At 39.0% G+C, this 19,257-nt stretch overlaps 1 protein-coding gene across 1 annotated transcript in view; it reads right to left on the bottom strand.

Annotated features, from left to right (window-relative positions):
• Window positions 1-16,013: 16,013 nt before the first annotated feature.
• Window positions 16,014-19,257, bottom strand: part of IPO11 (importin 11) — a 71,374-nt gene continuing 68,130 nt past the window's right edge. The window contains exon 31 of the mRNA XM_065739777.1: window positions 16,014-16,364. Within this exon, the coding sequence (XP_065595849.1) occupies window positions 16,200-16,364 (165 nt within the window). The 3' untranslated portion in view covers window positions 16,014-16,199. The remainder of the gene's footprint in view (window positions 16,365-19,257) is intronic.

The following is a 19,257-nucleotide window of genomic DNA, read 5'->3' on the forward strand; positions in this document are numbered from 1 at the left end:
CAAAAATGATCTAAGTATAAATTGGTTCCATTTAGTGCTTGCATGGTTAGATGCTAACATGATCAGATGATGCTTGACTAAACATAGAATTAATTTGGACTTGCTCTAGCAACTGAAAACTGTTCATTACAAAGCAAGCAATAAACTCATCAGAATATTTGAAGGCAAAGTGTACAACATTAGAATTTGATCTTCATAGCTGGATAGCTCACAAATTTAACTGCAGGCATACCTTCCAATTATATCAATTTTCCAAGCATGCTGAGTACTGCAGTGTTTGCAGTCAGCCGTTTAAGCTACTCATTGATCCTGCCAAGATGGCTAGGTAAAGAACATGCCTGTGAACAATGGAAGGTCAGGAAAGGCTGTAACTCTGAGCTGAACATCTGATCCACAGCCTGCTGGGAGAACAGTAGCCAGAAGCTCAGAATTAGAGAGACTGGAGCTGTAACACTGTATTCATCCCTCCTAGCTAATTCCCCTGAAACCTCAATATCCTTTCCTGCACTTCACATGATTCTCTCTTGTTGCTTCTATTGTTGCTGCTTCTTCCTTCATATTAAGGGTCAGAAAGGAACAGAGGAGAAACAGCTTGGAACAGTAAAGCCTATTATCTGTGGAGAACTATCAATTTCCTCTTATAATTTTAGAGTTTCAGAAAAAAATGAACTTCTTCATTGTTTAGAATGATGGCTGCAGTATATATTTCTGAGGTAAAGCAAAAGAAAAGGCAATGTTATTTTGAGTGAATTTAAATTTTTCTGTGCTGATGCCTTCTATCTGGAGGAAACGGGAACACAATATGATTGCTGACTCTCCCTAGTCCTCACTGGTCTAACACTGAAGGAGGAACAGAGCAAAAAACCATAAGCTCATTACAGCTAAGTGAGTTTTGTGTAAAGCTATGGACAAACACTGTCTCCACATGTGATTTCAGAATCAAAGAAAGCTTCTGCACCACCAGCATGCTGCAGTCCCTGAGCATAGGTCATGCTCTTTGCTGCCTTGGGCTGGCTGCCATAAGGTCTTCATCTCTGCTCCCTGCATCCCCAACATGGCACCTGAACAGTGACCCTACTCTTTACCTCCTGTCTTCAGGACCACAGTTTGAGCCATGTGAATTAATATTTAGAAGGAATGCTGAAAATGGGATGTAGTAAAATACTAGCGGGCATCTGTCCACATTGCCTTGAAATTCCTTTCCTTGTACTTGCACCACCTCAGGAGCAAAGCTTCTCCAAGAAAATGAGATCACAGAGCAACCAAATAAGCTTTCAGCTAAATCAGACTGATGATGTAGAGGCAGAAAATGTTAGGCAAGTTCAGCTTGGTTCTTGTCTTACAATCCTTACCTTGCAGACATCTGCATTCCCACCCTCACGTTTTGTACATCCGCCCCCCAAGCACATCCCCCCTTTTCACTATAAAGAAGCTAAGCCAAAGCATTCACAGTGAGAAGCACCATCTGGAGTGCTAATTTCTGCAGCATCTACATTTATCTGGCAGTCTCACACCTACCAGTCTTTGCCAGCTGTGGTAGGGAGTGGGTTTTATAGATTATGACCTGAGCCAAGCACAAATGAATGCAATGAAACATAGGTGTTTCACCTCCGTGTTCTGTTTCTGAAGCTCCTCCCATACAGTGGTCTGACATCAAATAAACACAGGAAAACCTTTTGAACTCTGTTCCTACATTTTGATACCACTGACTCAAAACATCAAAACTTATATTGTGAAACTTGATGATTGCTGAAATCTTCTAGTTAAAATGAATTTATTCTGATAATTTCAAATAATTTCATTGCTAACTAAATTAACCTTGAAATAATATATGACGTAGGCAAGCATTACTCCATTGTACTAGACACTGCAAATTAAGAAGAGGATTTTCCTAATCAATAATGTGTGCAACATCCCATTCCAAAAGTCTGTCATTTCTGCTCTGATTTGCAAACCATTAATGCCATCAGCATAAAATGAAGGTATATATGTTTTCTAAACTATGGTTTTGAAACTTGTAGAATTAACTCCTGCAAACCATTACTACAAAAACAGGAGTGTCCACACTAGGTGTGAAAGGAACAGCTATCAGCCAACCCCTCAACATATGCACACATTGCAGTTAGTATTAAAAATAAATAAATAAATAAATAAAATGCAAATAGTGAGAAGTTCAAAGTGTTTACAGTACTTTAAAGTGTACATATATATATATATATATATAGAGAGAGAGAGAGAGAGAGAGAAAGAGTATTTTTAAAGATTGGGCTCTTGACAATATTCATCAAGATGTTCTGGAGCAACAGAGGTACAGAATTTGCAAGCCTTCAGAAACACTTCTGTTTACCCACTTTTTAAGGATTATGTTAACATATTAGCCAAATAACTGAAGACAACTTACATAACTCAAATGGAATTTAGCAGTTGAGATTTTAATTCAGAAAGCTTTAGTCTTTTGTTTTTTAAAGGGACACTTTACTTCCATCTCTTGCATTTTTCACAAGATTGCCCTTAAATCTCAGCTTTTAGAACAAAACACGGCATGACCTTTGTACCTGCATGTGCACATATTTTGATCTTTCATCTGTACACAACTTTCTCTGATACTATCATATTCTCACTAAAAGCCTATCAAGAAAAACAGTTGCTATGTCTGAGCATCAGCTTTTGCTCACTGAAGGAGAAAATCCTGCTAAATGTATCCAATTCCAAGTCCTCAGCCCTGCCATCAGTCTGTAGGTTATTCTCTCCATTGTACAACAACAAAAAGTCTCATAGAGAAAAAAATTTCAAAGCAATTGAAAAAGGAAAAGAAGAAAAGAGAAAAAGATAAATTGATGTGAAACAGCTTCAGATGTTGCTGAAGTCTCCTTATACTAACAGGTTTTGTTTGAGCCTTGTGTTAGGCTCAGAGGCTGAACATAATTCCGCAGCACAAGTGCTTGCTATTATTGTGTTGGCACCCCAGAAGACTTTCTGTGTTAAGAGGTGGGGAGTCTTAAGAAATCCCAGTTTCTGTGTGATGAGAACTGCAAGCCAGCTGCACAGCAGACTGAGCTGTTCCAGGACACGAGGAAAAGACTGAGATTCACAAACAGCAAGGGAGAGTTTAGCAAAAGTATTGTAAGAGAATCACATGGAGCAAGCTGGGAATGGCCACAAGTTGCGCCGGGGAAGATTTAGATTAGACCTGAGGAAGCATTTCTTTTCTGAAAGAGTGGTCAGGCACTGGAATGGCCTGCCTAGGGAGGTGGTTGAGGCACCATCCCTAGCGCTGTTCAAGAAGCGTTTAGATGAGGTGCTAAGGGATTTGATTTAGTAGTTGGGTAGAGATAGTGATAGGAGGATGGTTGGACTAGATGATCTTATAGGTCCTTTCCAACCTTATGAACTTATGAACTTATCATTTTCTCACTACTGAAAAATTTTTGGGAGTGTAATTTTCCAGTTTAGGCCCCATAGATACAGATGACTGCAAATTTTATTTCTGGCCATACAACAATAAAAGGTTTAAAATGCAAAATGAGCATTAACAGCTAATGGGAATGAGGAACTGCATCCATAAACTTTAAGGACCAGAGCAAAACACAGTGGAATTAGCTCCTGTTACCACTATGGGCTGAAGTTCAGCTGACCTTATCTTTCCTCTCAGAGTTCACCAGCCATAGGAAAACTTGAAAGAACTGTCTGAATATGTTTGGAATACTTGTGTTTCATCCAACTAATTTCTGTCCCTTTCCAGTGACAGAAGATGAGAGAAAATGGACACCTTGCATGAATACACACCTGCTTTACAGATACCTATACTCAGGCAAGCCTCCTCTCTCTCTGTTCATCTGTGTCAGGAGTTATGAAGCAAAACATCCACACATATCAAAAGCCTGGCCACAGATTCACTCACAGCAAGTGACAAGTAAACTAAGAAGCTAAGAAAATTCTGAGCACTGTATGCAGTTAAACTTGTGACAGAAAAAAACTACTGTGCTAAGTACAACTATTTTCAGACATGCCACACACTGGTTCCAAAGCTATAACCAAAGCTATAAATGTAGTTGCATTTCTCGGGTTCTGAGCAATGACTTTCTAAAAATGCCCAACAACTCACTCTTCATTATGACAACCTGCTCTTCTCCTCAGTCAAACTACTGAGTGGAAGGAAGAAAAAAAAAGAAAAAAAAGAAAAAAAATAGACATTTTGTTTTAGATTGTTTTGCTTGCTAAACATCATATTTTTGATCTTTGACTGTAGACTTAAAAGACATGCAGCCTTCATCTAGGCCTTAACAATCTAGCCACACAAAATGAATCTCTCCCAAGTATTGTAGAGGCTCATCACATGCACACCATATCCCATGGGACATTATTTTCTGTTTTCCTGTTATCAGTTTTAAGCACAGTTCTCAGGAAGTACGTGCAACTGGAGAAAACAGTGGTTTGCACTGCTTGATGCTTTTTTTGACACAAATAATTTCCCAGAGGAACTAATCTACTCCAACCCATCATGGCCCTCACATTTACCTCAAAGACATCTCCAGCATGATCAGAAGTAAGTGTTCTCATGCTACTAGTTGCTTCATTAACTCTCAGAAGACTGACTTCTTCCTGACATTTTGTCTTCCCTGTTTGTGTATTGCTGAAACCTCCCATCGAATAACTCAGAGCCACATTTTCCTAGTGTGCTCTCTCATACTGACACAGCTGCTAGAAGAGACAGCCCAGCTTTTCTTTATATGATTTTCATAGCTTTTTCTCTCACCATATAAAGAAGCAACTCAGTGGGAAAGGATACCTCTGATGACAGGAATAAAAGATGAAAAAGAGGATTTATAGATATGCCCAGAGTATCCATAGTCACTATCAAAATATGAATATTCTTTATATATTCTGACCAAAGCTCTGAGATCCATGGTGATCCTGCAATGAATCGGGATGTACTTCAGGTATTCATGGAAGGTAGAGTTAAAATTAGGAAGTTAAGTTTTGTTTGGTATTTACCTAATTACATGGTTCACCATACTTCAGATGTTGCAAGTGTAGACATCATAGTTACCTAGCTCTGAGAAATTCCTTCCTCATTACTGACAGCAGATGTTTATTACTCAGTACAACTGGTTAAAGGCTCTTTGTGGCACTTACTGGAAGGGAGACAATTTTAAAGTTCCATTCCTTGTGTTTGTTTGGAATTGAGGGATCTTTGGGTTGTTTTGTGGAACACACAGAACCTTCTTCTGACTCTGAAGTCATACTGCTATCGAGAGAAAAGGAATAAAAAGGCAGAAACTTTTAAACAACACCTTATAAGTACTGAGTAGTTAGAGCAATTAATATCACAGAACACCATGAGCTGGAAGAGTCCCGCAGGGATCACAATGTCAGACTCCAGACCTTCTTGTCCAAATGCTACTTGAACTCTAGCACTTGGGGCTGTGATCAGTACTGTGTGGACCCTTTTTCATGCCCACCGCCCTGTGGTGCAGACCCTGTCCCCAGCCCCCAGCTGCCCTCCCCTGGCACAGCTCCATGCCGTTCCCTCGGGCCCTGTCGCTGTCACACAGAGCAGAGCTCAGCGCTGCCCTCCGCTCCCTGGGAGAGCTGCAGCCGCCATCAGGCCTCCCCTCAGCTGCTCTGCTCTGTGCTCAGCACACCCAGAGACCACAGCTGCTCCTCACACACCTTGCCCTCCAAGGCCCTCCACCAGCTTTGTAGTCCCCCTTTGGAGGCTCTCCTATAAGAAACCTGACCTTCTGTGTAGAAGTCAAGAACACTATTTACATACAGGCTGCATACTACTAGCAAGTTTCAAAAATCTATTCTCGGGAAAAACAGTTGCTTTGTTACTCATAAATGATAGAACCGTTGTCAAGAGATAATTTGCCATCAGAGACTTTTCCCACAGACGAAAAAATACTGTTTTATGAAGCAGAGTTTCAGATGAGAGTAGATACAAGTTTCTGCATTGCTGCTCCCAGTGCTGGTTGTTTAATTGGCAGAATTGCCAGCAGCCTCTGTATTGTTACAGAAGCACCGCAGCAGTGGTGCAGTGGAACATGTAACATGATGGATTGGCAGTATCTGGGGTTAATGGCATTGCCCATATTCAGCTGTAGACTTGAAAAGAGGGCTCTGGTAAAGGTTGCTAATGTAAGAAAGTCCAACCAATTTATCCCCTTTCCTCGCTCCTGCACATCAAAAGCAATAAACTCTCAGGTATAATTGTCATTCTGTATTTGGGAACACTTCATCCCAGAAGAAAGTTATTAGTTCTGTCTTCCCATTCATCTCTTACAGGGACAGAAAACAGTATCACACTGTTAGGACTCACTATCATCTGTAAAATGTAATTGTACAGGATTATTCTTCCTCCTTCCATGCATTGCTATTAGATATTGTCATTATCCCATTTATAATGCTTTTGTCCTTCCTTTCTTCAGAGCCCTAAATTGGAAGCTTTGCTCAGCTGAGGCTCTGCTCCTGCACAATAGGCAGACATTTTCTTTTGTCAAATTTTACAGCAACTAGCTAAACCTGGAGCTAATATACATGTCACATTCCAATGCAGAAATAAAACTCAGATACCACAGCATTCTACAAGTTATAGCAATGCAACCAGCTGAGGAATTTGCCTTGATATTCCTGGTATTTTTAGTGGATCATATAATAACTCTTGAATGAGCGTAAACTTCTTTGTTTTTGCTTTTCACACAGAAGAGTCTTACAGTGTTAGCTAGGCTATTTCAGTGGTAACAATCACTACTGGTGAAGAAACACACAGTGGAACACAGCATCCTACATCTAGGAGCAGTAACCAGGGGCAAGGTGAGCGTGGAGCAAAAAATGATACTAACAAGAGCAGTGTTAGTATGCAGTGCCTTAATCACTGCCACTGCACTGCACTGAGAGTGCATCATGAGATGCCAGGAGCATTAGCAGGAGCCTGCAATGCCCAGCATCTGCCTATCTTGAAGGCAGAAGTGATGTCAAAATAGCCAGAGCACACCCATGTGAACAGCAGTCTCATACATACAGTATAGTCAGAGCTCCACAAAGAGTCCATAGGAATGAACATGAAGCAGTTTCTTAATTCTTTCACTGTTCACTCAGTCCGTGATTTTGTTGTTATTGCTTGCCTCAGGAGCAGAGACATTCTTGCTCTTCATGCACCATGTCACTGACACAGCCATAGCAGGGAGATGGACTTTGAGGTTCAGCAGTGTTTATTTCCACTCCTCATGTTTTCAGAATACTGGGTAAAGGAACCACACATAAAAATATTTTAATGTATTTTTCAAGCATTTGTGTTGTCTAGATCCATTTCCTTGCCACCTCTATGAGTATCTGTTAAACTCAGCTCCATAATTTTAACTGGGCTTTAGCTTCTGTGAGACACAGTTCGCACTTATGAATTATAATAACCAGGCTGTGGATTAAGAATGTAGCAGGTATAAGAACACCCGATTTGCTGTGCTGTTGAATTTTATCAGTTTAAAATGGTGTTTGCTTCTTAGTGTTTACCTAGACATGAAGCACAGCTAATAAATTCAGGCTAATTTTTTCAAAGAAGTGTAAATGCTGCTTCAGTACAGCGATGAACAGGCCTTGTTTCACCTAAACTGATGCTGTGCAGACCCACCTAGGTGTGGTGTTTCTGTACCTGGCCTGGGAGCTTTTCTCAGGGTGTTCCTGCCTGAGCAGGGGGCAGCCCTGATGGATCCAATGGTCCCTGCCAACCTCAATCATTTTGGGATTCTGGCCACCTTCCTTGGCTTGGAATTAAGAGATACCAGATCAGTGCAATAACTTCTGTAGCAAACCCAGCTGTGCTGCAGAATATTTACTAGACAGGACACAGTGCTGATTTTGCTAGGCTGAGCCTGCAGAAGTCCATTTGCTGAGTCCTACAGTGCCCATTACCCACAAAGCAGCAACCAATGTCCAGCATGGACATGGAGGCAGACAAGCCTCAGAGCCCAAGTCCTCCAGCACAGGAGGTGAACCTGCTCCGCAGGATTGATGTGGGGTAGCACCCACTCAGTGCCCTGAAGCCTGATACTCAGTAGGCTCTCTATAACTGTTAATATCTATGCAACAAACTGTAAAATTACTCTGCTTTATTAGCCTTTAAACAACCAAAGAAGGAGAAAAATCTCTTTCCATCTCTTACTCCAAGCACAAATAATTGAGTTATTTCCAAGCTACATTTTGCCATTTCACATGACAAAGGACAGATGGGAGGAGGGGGTGCCCTGGACGACATATCAGTTACCTTAGTCACAGTTGCTAGCAATTTATTACAGTGACAGTGTTAGCTTATTATTGTGGGATAGCTACTTTACTTTAAATTGTACCTCTAGATAGAGGGGGAAGAACTTTAATTATAATCTGTACTATTCACTGCTTGTGTTATTTTATCTCAATTTACTGCAAAATTAAGATGAGTGAGAACTTGTATTTAACCAGGAACTTGCACACAGAAAATACCTTCTTTTATTACTGTTTTTGTTGACTTTTTGAAGTGCAGCTGTAACTGTGGGCAAGTGGAACAACATAGACTGTAGATTATATTGCTTTTGCTGAAAGAGGTGTTAAAGTAATCCTGTGTTGATATGATACATTCTGCATTAAAAGAACACTGAATAAAATAGGTAAGAAGCATTGGCAATAAGCAAGAAAACACAGGGTTCTGCTTCCTACACCTACAGCTATTTGGTTAATTTGTTCTTATCTGTCCTTGATTGTAGTGCTCAGGGCCTTATATTCAAGGTTTTCATTTATATATTAAAAAACTGAAAAATATGAATGCTAGTGAACTGCCACGCATTTGTTAAACATATAAAAAACATGAAGTTCTTTCTGTGCTATGAGAAAATGCATAGCAGAGCATTTCATGAGTCTGATGAGACCAAGATATTTTAATAATGATAAATTCTAATAAATTTCCAGCTTTTTCCTGTATGCTTCCTTGCACAACCTGTTTGATGCTTAAAGATGGGTAGGAGTGACATCACAGTGAAGGTGATATTTTGGAGGTCTCTGTTTCCTTTGCAAAGTCTTAAGTACTACGTATGTGCACAAAACCTCACATTCCTGTTATATGTGGATTTCCAGTTTTCCTCAGCAACCTTCAAAGAACACCCGGAAGACACATCTGTTAAATCTTATTTAACGAGAAAATCAGATATCAGTTGGAATAAAGAGAGTAGTACCCCAACTAAAATAATATTTGGTTTCAAATACTTCAGAGACAACTTCAGAAATGGCTCATGTACTTCTGAAGCATGGCCATGCAGCAAAATATCTGTTATTATTTTTCTACAGATTTGGACACTCTGAGAATTTGCTTGTCAGTACTTCCAGATTTCTGAAGCTGGTACTGTACTTGCCTAAAGCATATGGTTGATTCAGTTGGTTTTCCTGAATAAGTGGAGGAGCACACTCTCATCTTAAAACACAAATACTGAACAACGCACATTCTGTTATTCTCCCCGAGTAATGTCAAAGACATTTCTAGCACAAACACTGGAAAAAAAACAACTTTAAATTCAGTCACATCATTTAACCATCTTGTCTCTTTCAAAATGCTGCTTTAATGGTCTTTCTTGTTAGAAGCTGTTAAAAATAACTTAAGAAAGTGATGACAGCCCACAATCATAGTCAAAATGACTAATTATTTACTTACTTTTTGCTGTTGTTTTGAGTGCTTTTGTGTCGCCACCTCTGAAGAGTAATACTGATACGAAATTCCATAATAAAATTGAGTAAGCTTTCTGGAGGCTAATGAAATGCAGAAGCTGAAAACTAGTTTTAGTTAGTGAGAAAACATGCAGGTTCAGCAAACTGTTTCACCTAAGAATATTTATTTTAAATCTTCTAGATTTTTGACATACTGAAATGTGACAGCTTTATTTCAAAAGCTGCTGCCATTGTATTAAAAGCTGGTTAAGAAATCTAAAAAAGAAGTACAGCATTAAATCTTGGGTCACCTAATAGATATATGTATATACATACATTCTTTCTTTCTGTGTTTTATTTATTTATTTATTTATTTATTTATTTTTTTGCAAAGCAATCACTTTTTCCTTTCTCCACAAAGAAAGTGAAGAAGTCAATTACTTACACTGCTCCAGCCTAGGGGACAAGTTTGCCACCTGCTGACAGCCACTGCTGACTTCAGGCATGAAATATCCCTTAGTGTGGAATGTTATTTTAAAAGCCATACTTCAGTTACACCTGCACATTGGTGGCAGAACTGCCTCCTTAGCAGCAAATTCATTTTTGCTCCTTTACAGTAATTTTACTGCCCTCTCTGAAAACTGATGTGGAAATCAGATAGGAAATTCCCTCATGATCAATATGTAAGTAGTATGTGGCAATGTAAGCAATAGTCAGGGCAGAAGTAGGCATGTATCCTATTGAGCAAAAATACAACGACTTAAAACATTTGGCCCCTCAAATTCTTTTAAGAAGGTTAGCTCAATTTTATTTTCAACAGAGCAAAATATGAAATGAAAAAACTCTCATTCCTTTTGAATAGTTTCTACAGAACCAGACAGGTTTGATTATCTCATGGTTAGTCATCATTATTAATCACAGCTAGTAGAAAGATGGCAATCATGAACATTTTAAAATTAGTAATTAATCTTTTATTTTTGAAGCATCAGCATTTCAGCAAGACAAGCAGATGCGTTTGGAAAGCCTTCAAAATGCACACCTTAATTGTGAAGGTGATAAGTAAAGTTACAGCATGTGTAGCTGTTCAAAGAGTACTGTGAACTGTAATTTATGAGAATCACAGGAGTTTGGAACTATGCTAAAATGAACACCATCAAGTATAGTGAAAGTTACTGAACATTGTCGAACTGTAGATCTGGTAGCATGTCTGTGATATGGTTTATAGAAGTAATTTTATCAGCACTGAGCAACCAAATAAATGAACCCATCTGGTATGGATCACTGTTAGGAGCTCTGCCTCCATTTATGACCTCCATCAGCATTCCTGGTCCTGAGATTAGGGACCTGTGGGAACTAAAAAGAAGAAAAAAAGATTTTCATCAACAGTTCTGCTGAAGAGCTCACACTATGAGACTATCCATGTTAAAATAACAATTGTGGTCCAACCCCTGGAAAACAAACAAGGTGACTTTATATCAGGAAGGAAAACATCTGATCATTCTGACATCCTTTCCTTTGTGACCTGAATAATGTGCCTGCAGAGCAACAATCCAGTGAGACACAGCCCTTCTTTCCTCCTCTGCTGTCTCCAGAGAGCACTGCTGGAGCCAGGCTTCCTTCTTCAAATACTACCAGTTGCATCCTGCCAGCCAGAGAGCATTACTTCACCTACCTCACACCAAAGAGAGTTTTCTCAAATGACTTTTCCCAGAAGGACTCCTGGGACCACATGGAGCTTTGCAGCATCTCCTCATGCCTTGTACCCCTCCCCTTGCACCCTATCACGCACAAACACTGAGCTCTTATGAGACAGAAGAGACACATATTCAGCTTCGTAGCTACTGCCTCTCCTGAAAGATGAAGTGACAAAATCTGTAAACCTCAGGAGTTCAATTATGCTGTAGGAAAAAAAACACCAAAAACAAATACCCAAACAAACAAAAAAACAAAAACAAACAAACAAACAAACAAAAAACAAACAAAAAAACAGAACAACCTTAGTTTACTCTTTTCTTTGAAAAACAAAGCTGAAAAGGCTGCAGGAGCAAAGATCCTTCCTGGGGAGAATTTCAGAAACTATTTCATGGCTTCTGTTTCACGCAATTTGTTGTAGTACTCAGTTTATCCATTGTTTCAGTGCTGGAATGTTACTGAGTGCAGGTAGATGCCTGTTTGCATTGTGCTGATAACTGTTTTCAAATAAGCAGTACGATGACAGTTATTTTAATATGTAGTCCAAGCCCTGGTATAAAATCTTCCAATATGAAAAGCTGAACATCCTGCGACAAATTTAACTCGTGCCCTAATGCATACAAAAATAAATGAACATGCTGATTCAGAAATATTACTCAGAAAGTCAATCACAATGTTATTATGCAGTTATTAGTCAAAAGTACGTCCCTCACTCCTGACAGCACCTGTGCTGACGTTAGTTGTATGCACCAAAAAAACCTGCTGTTAGCACTTCACCACATGGGGTGATGCAAGGTTTGAATGCTGCAGAGAGCAGAGCAGGTTTGGTTCATCAGCATGTGGCAGTGCTGACAAGTCCCTCCTGGTGTGGGAGGGTACTAACACCAGACCACCCTTCCCAAGCCTAGAGAAGGTAGGTAGGACCGTCCCCTGCCTGAGATGTCCAGGAACACGCCGTGGAGACGCATAAGGGATGTTAGTGAAATGTGCTTAAAGATGACAAGTAGTGCTGTGTGATCTGAGATTGCTCTGCATACCGTGCAGTGATGCCTTGCAGTGTTTGTACTAGCAGGGCCCAACAGATCTGTGTGACATAGGCACTACCACAGTGCAATGTCACCAGCTCTGTATCACCTTGCAAGTTCTGAATCATCCAGAACTCTACACTGGGTACACTGATGCTGGTAAGATGAACGAGGAAGGAAAATGCAGGTAATGTACAGACAAATTGCAGCAATTTTTCTGAAACCACACTGGTCCCAGGTAGGAAGTAGGAAATAATGGATTGTGAAACACCTTTTGTAGACAGATGCAGCCAGCTGCCTCTGCCACTGAAAGCAGGGAATGGTCAGACTTTCTCTGCAGAAAGCTTTTCAAAACTATTTATTCCCAGAAGGGCAGTAGAGGAAAAAGCCCATAAGGTTATGAATATATTAACAAGAATATGGTGGTCTGGCAAGGTTTTTAAAAGCATGAAGGTATCTTTACCTTTAAGTTGCTAGTTACCTCTAGAAAAAAAGGAAGAAAGCATGTCAGAGTAGCTTAATTCTCCTGTAGTCAGGGAAATAAAATCTACTTCAGTGTTGAAGGTGGAAGATCAGAACTTAAAATGAAAATCACAGAAGAAAACACAGAGGAGACTTCTCCCCACTGAAATTCGATAGAAAAGACAAGGGCACACAGAAAGCAGCAGCATTGTCGTTCCATTCCTGCAGGTGCCCAGGGTTCTAGTTCATAACTGATACAATAAAAGTCTCAAATCTGTAGGTAATTATTTGAATTGTGACCTTCTGGCCCTAAACTTTCCAGTAACAGTTACTAAGTACCCTGGTGATACCTCTGATGAAAAGGAAAATAATTGAAGCACTCGCTAAGAGCAATTTTAAGTCCAAGTACAGCCCAGAGTTAGCCATTAATCTCTGCAGAGACTCTCTGCATTATGACAGCTAAAAGAGAGATAGAAAGATCTCAGGGCGGAAAGTAAGAAAACATAAGAAAAGCAATTAGTGACAAAAATGAAAACTTCTACCTGTGGACAGAGTTATACATTGACATTCTCTAGAACCTCAACAAATATAATTTAAGTGTTACAATCAAAGTCTCTTTTTATCTGAAACAAATCAAATAAAAGTCATCTTCTCTCCTGAAGGAATATTTCTACTCACAGCTGCATCCTTCAGATTGTGTGGCTGAATGTGGAAATGATATCAGGACACAAAAATTTATAAACATATAGCACCAAGTCAAGTAGCTGCTGATACTGAAGTACACTGCAGGGTTAGGGGGCACTCCTCTTCATATTTATTATAGACTCCTTCCTATCTCTCAGTTTATGACATAGCTTTGTGAAACAAAAGTCAGGAACGGTGCTAAATCCAGCACTACCTGGTACTTCTACAACATATAATGTAGGCAGTCATGGAAGTGTTATTTCATGAAACCTTGTGAACAGTATTGAAAAGTAAAGTTACAGCGTCAACAAGGTTAGTTTCATGGTGACAACAAATCTGTCATGGGCAACGTTTTTTTCCCTCTACCTCTAGACAAGAAGCTGAGGTAGAAGATGTTAACCAGGGGACTGGGATAAGTAAAACTAGTTGTAAAGCTACCTAAAATTGTAGTAGTTTAGTTACTCAGTTTCATTATTCAACACTGAAAGTCCATCTGGAAAGGTAGACATTTGGTGAGTACTTCCAGCTTTAAGTCTACTTATGCACTGCTATCTCATTAAAGCCAAGTTATTCCATAGAAAATAAGACAGTAAAGTCTATTAATTTTATTTAAATGTGTTTTGAAACTAGCAAAACAAATAAATAAATAAACGGTGTGAACATTAATTCGTGCAAAGAAGCTTTAAGTCAATCTTAGAGGAAAGAGGAAAATTCAAGACTACATGAGCTGTAGTGACTAAGAGACAGGAATGTAACTCCTCATAAATCCAATGTCAGTGCAAGAAGGCATCATTCTTGAAATTACAGGTAGTGCCTCAGAGAATCATAGAATCATTTGAATTGGAAGGGATCCTTAATGGTCACTTAATCCAACTCTCTAGCGAAGAGAGAGTTGATGAGAGCCTCATGCAGCCTGACCTTGACTGTCCCCATTCACCACCTCTCTGGGCAACCTGTTCCAGTACCTCATAACTTACTGTAAAAAACTTTTTTCCTTATATCTAAATCTCCACTCATTTAATCTGAAACCATTTCTCCTTTTCCTTTTACAATACTGCTAAAGAGCCTGTCCCCTTCTTTCTTGTATCCCCCCTTAGAAACTGAAAGGCCTTGCTCAGGTATCCCTGCAGCCTTCTCTCCTCCAGGCTGAACAGACCCAGCTCTCTCAGCCTGCCCTCATAGGAGAGATGCTCCATCCCTTGGATTGTCTTTGTTGCCCTCCTCTGGACATGCTCCACCAGGTCCACATCTCTCCTGTACTGAGGACTCCAGGTGACGTCTCACCAGAGATGGGCAGGATTGTCTCCTTCACCCTGCTGGCCATGCTTCTTTTGATGCACCCCAGGATTTGTTTGGCTTTCTGGGCTGTGAGTGCACATTGCTGGCTTATGTCCAGTTTGCCATACACCAGTACCCCCCCAAGTCCTTTTCAGCAGGGCTGTGCTCCGTTCTTTAAATCCCGAGCTTACACTGATAAGGAGGGGCTGATACAGCCCAGGTGCAAGACCTTGCACTTGTATTTACTGAACCTCACGAGGTTCACCTAGACCCACTGCCCAAACCACAGCATTCATATAAACCAAGCCAGAAGGGTGGCATCCTTCTGACACTTTATTGGCTCTTTGAAAGTTTCACAATTTGAAGTACAGTTTTACAACTCACAGGGAACAAAGCACACACCAGTTAGGTGCTATGCACAGTTCACTTACAGGGAAACCATTCTGTCCGTTTTGACACCCCACCTAATTTGTTAGTGACTGTTGGAAAACTAGATTAAAACTGGCTTCTCCTTGTTCCACTTCCCCTTTCTTTATTCTGTTGAGAAACAGACAAAAATGAATAAAGAACACTGCCTCTTAATCACCAACAATCCTCAAGATTTCTCTATCATTTTTCTTGAGCCTAATATCCTCAATTACATCTACAGGGCCTGCTAAAAATCAAATGAACTCAATATGGGATATCATTACTCTTATGAAAAGGATGCTACTCAGTGCTGAGCAGGACACACTCATACTAATACTGATAGCTTAAATACTTGCAGTACAGGTGAACCCTCTCAGTTTGTGAGAGCATTCACATTTGGCAACTTTTTCTTTTGAAAGGAAAAAGCGGTATTCAATTTTTTTTAAGCCTGGATATCTTGACAGAGGCAGGTTTATGTATGCATATAATGTCTAATATGCTCCAGTTAAAAACTGAGTGTTTCCTGCTGAAATGGTTCCCTACTTAAGCAGTTGCAGAAAAGTGCTGTCACTAGCAATTTTGTATAAGGCATAGAACTCAGGGTAATACCTGATTGGAAATCAGATTCCTCTCCTCAATGTGAAATCAAACACTTTTTTGGTGCTTTTGTTGCTGTTGTTTAGTTTTATTTTTTTCTACCTTCAACAAATATTTAAGGAAACAAATATTATGTATATTTCCTCCCACCATCTTCCTTCATTTACAGAAAAATAACACACACAACACCTTGCAAACTCTAGTCGGAAGCCAGCTTACATTTATTCTATCAATCTTACAGTGAGAAACAAAAAATCTTTTTCTTTAACACAAACTATTCTCAGCTTTCAGTAGGTTCTTTCATACAAGAGATGGCTGGAGTATTTTTCTGTTTTTTGGAAGTTAAACTGAACATACAAAATCTTTTTTTTTATTTTATGCTGTTTAGAAGCCTTGTAAAAATTCTTGCAGCTGTGCAACTACTTCTGTATCCACGGTTTCCATAAGTGCATGGAAGCCTTGTTCTCCCAGCAATTCCTGCTGTGCCTTTAGCTTCTCATACACAAACTGTTGCAATGACACAGTGTGTACGGGGTCCTTTAGGGCAAGCTGTAGAAAAAGAGAAAATAAATATGTAATGCACTTCAAAAATAATCCTCAAATACTCATCTCTTCAGTAAGCTGAACCCAGGAAAGAAATATTTTCTTTGCAATGAATTGAGAAGCAAAAGGAAATATGTTAATTTAAAACTGTTGGAAGCAAGTTTTGAACCATGAACCCAGTCTGCTGCAAGATCACATCCTTTTGTAAGACAAAATAATTTCAAAGCAGCTCTGTTGACAGAGGAGCTACTCATGATTTAAAGTCAGAAGAGACATCCAAACAGACTAGGGACATGGATGTAATACAGTGTATGGCGTTCTGTCTACCAGGCTGGAAGAAGAGGAAGTGAGGGCACCTGGAATCACAAAGAAGAATACTGAAATGAATACAAAACTACTGCAGACAGATGAACATCTGCTTGCCTCAATGCCTATCAAGCATCACTAATGCTGCAAAATCAGAAAGCAAAATGGAATAGTAAGTCTCAGAGCCCACTGAAAAAGGAAACTTTCTGAACTTAGATTCCCAGCTAGACTGCAACTGCCAAAGAATGCAACTTACACAACTACACTTTATTCCTTTTCAGTCTTTTTTCACAGCATTTATGGCATAAGTCACAACAAGTTACACCTTTATCTTAGCAACTGTCCCATAAAAAACTCAGAGTGAAAAGCGCAGAGGATTTTTGCTATATAAAAGGATATATTTGATCCCCCTACATTTCAGTAATGTACATTTTTTCAATCAAATTTCCTTGCTGAGTTGAATCAGAAATAGGAAATAAGGCATTTAATACTTCTCTTACTAGAAGCTATGGAATACAATTAGCATCACATGAAGTTTATATCAAATGGGAATGCAATACCAAAAGTACTCTCTATTTAATAAGCTACTTGGCCTGGCAAATATGGTTGAGTGCAGACACGACATCAGTAAGAGCACAGATGTCCACAGCCTGAGACTGAATTTTTCCTTAACAGCAGCAATCGTAGGTCACTCTCACCAAATGAGATGTATCATTTTTTCCTAACAGTAATGCATTTATTCTGTAACAAAAGCCTTAAAGAAAAATATTACATTGTACTTTCATAAATAATTCATACATGCCACACTGTTGCATACTTTGAGATAAAAATCCGCAGTATAACATGAAGAAAATAATTTCCATTTTGGCATAATAGGAAAAAAGGAATATCTGGATTTGACTAGGGAGTGGAAGACATTAACTTCCAAGACTTACTTACTTAATTAATAATGCCACAGCCAAAACTGGTGAAAATGCTGACTGAACAAACACTTACTATATTGTTATGTTTGCCTATTAGTGGCTTATTATAAATATAAGAAAACACTGCAATTATCACAAAAGTACTTTTTTATTATGGCCAACTTTCATACTCTAAATCTCCTCCTTCCCTCTGTGTTCCTAATAATACTGTCTTCTAAGCCTTTGATCCCTCAACATTTAATGCTATTTAGTTATTTTACATTTCAATGGTAAGATACAATCTTTTTAGCATTAGAAAGTGACCCATCCTTCAAATTTAAAAATGATCTGAGAATATAAAATGCATACAGACAATGTAAGAGTCTTTCACAGATTTCAATGAGCCTTGGATTAAAATCAGTCACACATCTAAGTGTACAGAAAAAAAAGAAAACTGAATACCAAACAATGCAGTAAACGTTTTGCAAGTCTTACCACATAAAACTTGCTCGTTTCACTTATAGCAAAATCACTCATCTATTTACTCTCCTCAGAGTACAAAGTCTTGAATTAACCAGCTTTTTTCTACAGTAGGGTAAAGTAAAAAGTGATCTGTGATCCTGGAGCTCATGAAAACATGTAAAGGGTGTACAAAGAACACCTTAAGTCTAATTTAGTATATGCAATTAAGATCATGAATTGCTTTCCATTTTTTTCACATTTTTTTCAATATATTCAAAATTACAATAAACAACACTATTATTTGGTAGAAGTAGATTATGCAAAATTATCATAAACTTCTAAAGCACCAAAATGACCTTTAGTAATCATTAGCTATGCAAAATAGTGAAGAGAAGTAGCAATGACAGGATAAAGAGAAATCAAAGAAGAGTATCTAGACCCTGTGCAAACATCAGGAAGTGATATTTCACACAGACCATGATAGCATTTCCTCACATTTATGGCCTTGCAAAATCTTATTATCTTCAAAGAGAGAATCCCATTTATCTTTTCAATATTGTCTTATGAGATTTAAACCTCTGAGCCCTCCCATACAAGCTGCTGATTCAGCATTAGAACACGTAAGATGGCACAAACCTCTTGCAGGAATAAAACAGGACATAAGACAAAAAGTTTTCTTAAACCAATTGCAGATTCTCATCAAGAGGTCCCTCCACTTCCTCTTTTCACCTCAATTATTCGTTCCCACCTTTGTTAAACCAGAGGTATCTGCTATTGATCATATGTGCTGGTGCTGATACAGAGAGGAAGAAGATTCCAGTGTAGATGCTTGAAAGAGGACTCAGGTATTTTGTTTTTGACCTCTTTTTTCAAATCAAATCCTTTTGGTGCTTTTAAAGCCCAGTGTCAAAAAATAACCACTGCCAGTAACCTATCCAAATGATCTGTAACATTTGTGCTGCTGAAACTTGGACAATAAGAACTAAGTGGAAGTTTTCACAAATGCAGAGTTATCCAGAAAAATTTATATTGAGTGGTATCATCTGGGATTCGGAATGAATTTCCAGCAGATTATCACACCAACTAGCCTTTTCTTTCCTTAACAGCAATGAGAAATTGCAGAGAACAGAGTTAAGAATAGACTAAACATTCATAGTAGCTGAAAAAATGACAAGAGAAAGGAAGTCTGAAATATATCAGGAATAATCAGCCACTTATGGCAACGAGAT

The sequence above is a fragment of the Cyrtonyx montezumae genome, unplaced genomic scaffold, assembly GCF_038088225.1.
Source record: "Cyrtonyx montezumae isolate F1298 unplaced genomic scaffold, pur_monq_1.0 scaffold_25, whole genome shotgun sequence".
Taxonomy (NCBI): domain Eukaryota; kingdom Metazoa; phylum Chordata; class Aves; order Galliformes; family Odontophoridae; genus Cyrtonyx; species Cyrtonyx montezumae.